The 5,325-nt window shown below is 34.7% G+C and overlaps 2 protein-coding genes across 2 annotated transcripts; one reads left to right on the forward strand and one right to left on the reverse strand.

Moving 5' to 3' along the window:
- Positions 1-1,997: 1,997 nt before the first annotated feature.
- On the reverse strand, positions 1,998-3,464 carry Pmar_PMAR028328 (Acyl-CoA desaturase, putative). Its single transcript, XM_002780647.1, has 6 exons — positions 3,398-3,464; positions 2,947-3,355; positions 2,866-2,903; positions 2,511-2,812; positions 2,390-2,466; positions 1,998-2,312 (listed from the first exon to the last, which is right to left on the reverse strand). The coding sequence occupies exons 1-6, from the start codon at positions 3,458-3,460 to the stop codon at positions 2,149-2,151; spliced, it is 1,053 nt and encodes a 350-aa protein (XP_002780693.1). The 5' UTR covers positions 3,461-3,464; the 3' UTR covers positions 1,998-2,148.
- A 51-nt stretch (positions 3,465-3,515) lies between these two features.
- Pmar_PMAR028329 (hypothetical protein) lies at positions 3,516-4,894 on the forward strand (the record flags this gene model as incomplete). The annotated part of the gene is made up of 6 exons (XM_002780648.1): positions 3,516-3,612; positions 3,641-3,740; positions 3,787-3,937; positions 3,986-4,480; positions 4,544-4,670; positions 4,722-4,894. 6 exons carry the CDS (start codon positions 3,516-3,518, stop codon positions 4,892-4,894), a joined length of 1,143 nt encoding a protein of 380 aa, XP_002780694.1.
- Positions 4,895-5,325: the final 431 nt, after the last annotated feature.

A 5,325-nucleotide genomic window follows, 5' to 3' on the forward strand; every position in this document is an offset into this window, starting at 1 on the left:
TGAAATTATATTAGAAACTAAGAGACAACTCATGGTTAAGAGAGCTTAACAAATACTGCTCTCTCATCACATACCATATCCCGGCAAACACGATCGAGACTATTTCATAGGGGGCTATCTAGCATTGCATATACCACAACAAATGATGATTAGCATATACGTAGCAACTCAGGGTATGTACATTAACTAACCTGGTACCCGGTAGCTGCCAATAACCTCAACCAACGAGCATGCTACTGAAGACAATCTTTACGTAGTCGAACAACTGGATCACGTGGTCAATCACTTCATATTCATTCCGAAATACACGACGACTAACGCATTCCACGATAAAGGAAAGCTGCTACTGTATGATGATAATAATAAGAGTTGATTATACCCTCGACTACTCCTAAAATATCATCATCACTCAGAGTAATATAATAATACTATCTAGTCGAGGAAAGATGAAGTATGATTAACCACGACTACAACTCAACTCATACTACTTATTGTGGATATTACTATCCCAACTTATGATGATGAGTACAGTAACGCTATGAATGATGATGATGATGTAGATGTCAAAGTGTGCGGATTACCATCTGCATTGACTAATAGTGAAGTTTAATAAGGAATCTATCTCTGGATATGATCTATATGTATATGGGCGGTTGAATAGTAATTATCTTATGAATAGATACTAAGGAATCAGGTTGTACAGGTTTTAGGGGATAATAAAAATAATAATAATTTAGAATACTTCCAACTTTAAAAGTTAACTATCTCGTTCTATTAACTAGGTTTCCAGATTCATAAATCTCGAGTTTCGAATTTGAACTTAGTTTTCATGTGAAAAACTTCTTTGAAGAATCGAATCTAATTTACTCTTCTCCATCCCTATAATTCCAAAACATAAATCACGATTTACCCTAACCCTAAGCCTAGCATTAGTTATTATACCGAACTCTACATGAATAATATAACACCATTAATACCACCACTGTATCAGATTATCATATTAATGCTGATCTTAGACACTGCCTCTGATACTTATCCGGGGTAATAAGTTACCCCTCCTTGACAATGATATAAATTAGGAGGTGACCAAGGAAAGTCTTATTTAGGATTACATTGTGGAGATAGTTTGTTTAAAGGTTTATAAACTACTAAGCAACGCAATGCTTATTGCCGGGCTTTACGGACCAGCAGCCGATCGCCCTCAAACGTACAATAGCCGGCTCAGATGCACCTGCGGAGACAGTGAGGCTATAACCCCGTCGACAACAGAGATATGTGGCTGCTACTACTACTACTACAACGAGAGAGAGAAAGGTAAATAGTGCAAAGAGGGGGGCCAGATATAATACCTAATTTAGGTAGTAGCTCGAGTTGAGAAAGGAGTTGAAATGATAGGGAAAGAAATATGACTACTATAAAGACGACGACATAGACCCCGGGCAGCTTGTAAAGCACAAGCTCGACAAGCGTCCAAAGAACGACGCTAGAAGAGTGTTGCCTCCTGGCGTCAGTTCAAAGGATAGGGGCGTGGTTGAAGTACCTTCGGAAAGTTTGGCCAAGATCTATCTGACGTGTTAGAAAGGTTTTTCTGATGAGCATATCGCGAGCCTCGCAATGTGCCTCGACTCCGGGAGGTTGGGGGCCTCTCCGGCCGAGTCTGTACATATACCACTCATGTGAATTTGCTTCAGAGCATGTACCTGGGCTTAGCAGCTCATTTCGGATTAGCTGCTGAGTTCGCGGCCATACTCCTATACTGGCTATCTGCCTGGTGAAAAGGAGTGCTGCTCGAGAGAAGAAAAGTAGTAGTAGTAGCAATAGTAGTAGTAGGGCCACCATAAATCCCCTTAGGTTGTTGAGTGATAGATAGCATTTACTATACGACGTAGTAGTATGTGAGCACCATCATGTTTGAACTCTATTGTCACTCTCTGAAATGTAATTGTTATTAATCTACTCAACACACTGTTTCTTGGTTTCGGAAACGGATGATAAGACTGGAAGTCTATTAGAAATAGGACGATATTGAATCTATGGGGTATGATGATAACTGCTACTAGTAGTACTACGTCTAACGATAGTAGTAGTACAGGCAAAATGTAGCTTATCATAATAATAGTAGTCATTGTTGTTTTGATGTTGTTGTGATTATAAACCTTCCTCATCAGTAGTGCTCATATTATCAACTTGAGTTTCTGACAATAGTCTTCCTCCTCCTCCTCCTTCTCCTTGTACATAGGTAACGGTACGATGGCAAAATGGCGGTATACCATATATTCCCTCTACTACGTGATATTCTCCTCCTAGCTTACCTAATATAATAATCATCAACATATATAATAATCATCAACATAATCGATATGAGTGAATATAGAAAGTGTATTATTACGGATATTCCTCGACTTGAGATGTTCCCAACCCTTAGGGTATGCCCGTCGTAGGTTGTATGCTAATCCTAGATAGTACCTAATAGTAGTAATAGTAGTAATATGTATTGTTGTTATTACTACATGATATCAATAAATACTTTAGTAGGGTTATATTGTTTAATAGCACCCATCTCAGCAGTAACATAATCCCAATCAAATGTATGATGATAATTATGCCATCCTTCACCCAATGCAATGAATGCTACTATACCATTCTCAGTAGTATGACTCTTATTATCATATGGTTTAGGTCCCCACTGATGTACTACAGAATTAACACACCATGTAGCATGTAATACGAAACAATAACGGAATACACCTGGTAATAATATACCATTTAATATTGATTCATCCCATAAATAATAACCAACAATAGCAGGAAACTAAACAAGAACAACAACAAGTTGATGATAACTATAATCATTATTATTATTACAATGAAACACCATAACATATTCCACCATGGGCATAGACCTAAATATGAATATATAGTAGTATTATTTAGTATACTACTTACGATGTTGTATAAGTAGTATATTATCCTTGTATAAATCATTTAATGATATCTTCCTACCAGCATCCAATACTCTCTTGGGTTTACGTACTAATAACCATCCAACATGAGAATAAAAGAAACCTCTTTGTGAATCATGTGGATCTTTATCAGTATCAGAATATAAATGATGTAATCTATGATCTCTTACCCAATGTATTACACTACCTTGATTAGCTATACTATTAAATATCATTAATAATACTCTTAATGGATATCTAGCCTTATATGATCTATGAGACCATAATCTATGAGCACCAGCAGTAATACCAAATCCTGATATAAACCATAATATTATAGTCCATACATAGGTTAACATATAATGTGGTCTAGTTATGGTATTATATATACTATAACAAGCTACTATATGTACCTAATAATGATGATGCTAATGATAATGGGGGACAGTTAATACCAATGATATGTATACTATCATAGGCCAATTCATACGAAGACCAACTTCTTTATCATATGACATAGGATATTATGACTGATAAAAAGAAGAAGAAGAATGATGAGATGAGCACTGAATAATGATATTAGGGCGAGCGCTTTATTCATTAGCCCGCCGCCGCCGGCCCGCTGATCCCTCCTCTGGCCGTGATGTGTTCAGGGAGTGGTACTACTGGAGTAGTATCTTATAATATATTGGTAGTAGGTGATGGTAATTTATCATATTCAAGAGGATTAGCAGAGAATATTAATGGTGTAGTTATATATGCTACTACCTATGAAGGGGAACAAGAACTAAATAATAAGTAATATTATGATAAGTATTCATAATCATCATATGTATTAATATAGGTATACTAATGATGTTATTAATGAACATAAAGTAAGGCTTATTAAATTAGGACATAAAGTATATCATAATGTTGATGCTACTGATATACATAATACATTAATAATTAATAATCATATAGAAGAGGATATACTATTTAATAGGATAATATTCGTAATAATAATAATATTATCATAGCTATGATCATAATTATGCTCTTAGATGCATCCCTTAGTGTGTGATAATGATAAGGTTAAAGCTTTATCATTATCATCAACAACCACTAACAGCAGCAGTGGTAGTCGATTGAACGTTATTAATATGTTAATGTTAACTAAATTCCTCATATCATCATCACAATATTTATCTATTAATAATGGTCAGATATGGATAACTATTAAAAATGTATATCCTTATAAATGGTGGAATATACCATTATTACCAACATATATTAATAATACTAGTCATCATCATATACTATACTATATTGGTACATTACGTAATACTCACTATCAGAGTGTATTAGATGATACTATAAAAAGGGTAACACTATTATCTGCTAATAGTCATCTTGATGATGATGATATTGGTGACCAAGCTGAACATAATGATGGTGATTATGACAGTAGTAGCTCTGTTATTGAGTACTCTCATTATTACCAACCACGTAATGTAGATCGTAATGCAGCATTCCATCTAACTTCACCTATTACATATGTAATAACAACTACTACTACTATTACTCTATGTAGTGATAATGTATTATTAATATGATGTTAGATATTCCAATTGATCCCACCACTACCACCATCATCATCATCAACATCAACAACAACACAATGCCATGAGGATACCTCGTCGTCTTCTTCTTGCTGCTGCTGCCGTTGTCGGATATGTGATATAACATGTATGAACTACATGTATGATGATGTTAGTGATATTATGATTATCATATTAGGTACCAGTATACATGATCTTAGTAAACATAAAGATAGTCGTAAACATAAACAGAGATATCAATTACATCTATCATTCATTAATGCATTACGAAAAGAAGATATAGGAAGAGAAGTAGGAGTAGGAGGAGGTACTCATGATGATGATCCTACTACTATATTAATATTATATTAATGTTACTACTACTACCACTAGTACTACTATTAGCAAGTATTCTAATATCACTCATGGTAGTGTTGTCATAGTAGTTATAATAAATACCTATTCCCTAGTATTATCCTATATACAAAAGTATATTAAATGAATAACATTATTAGTTAATATGGGAAATATAATAAGTAATGTTGTTCTTATGAAGGTCTAATGATAATACTATATAATTATTAAAGTGGGTAATGATGATAATGATGATCGTGGAATATACGATAACCTTGATATGACTATATGATATTAGGAGGTATGCTCCTCCTCATCCTACTCCTACAAGAAGGATACACTCTTCACAGCATGCTATGGCTATGATACACTACCTTGCTCCTCCTCCTCCTACTCGTCGCGTATACACTAGATCATCATGAAGCATATCTTATCAGGAGTAACACAAC

The sequence above is a fragment of the Perkinsus marinus genome (genome assembly GCF_000006405.1).
Source record: "Perkinsus marinus ATCC 50983 genomic scaffold scf_1104296944276, whole genome shotgun sequence".
Taxonomy (NCBI): domain Eukaryota; phylum Perkinsozoa; order Perkinsida; family Perkinsidae; genus Perkinsus; species Perkinsus marinus.

Coding starts and splice junctions, on each gene's coding strand:
- Pmar_PMAR028328 (XM_002780647.1), bottom strand. CDS start 3,460: ATGTCATATGATAAAGAAGTTGGTCTTCGTATGAATTGGCCTATGATA. Junction 2,813..2,865: donor ATATGTTATGGTGTTTCATT/GTAATAATAATA, acceptor GTTCTTGTTTAG/TTTCCTGCTATTGTTGGTTA. Junction 2,467..2,510: donor AAAGTATTTATTGATATCAT/GTAGTAATAACA, acceptor TACTACTATTAG/GTACTATCTAGGATTAGCAT.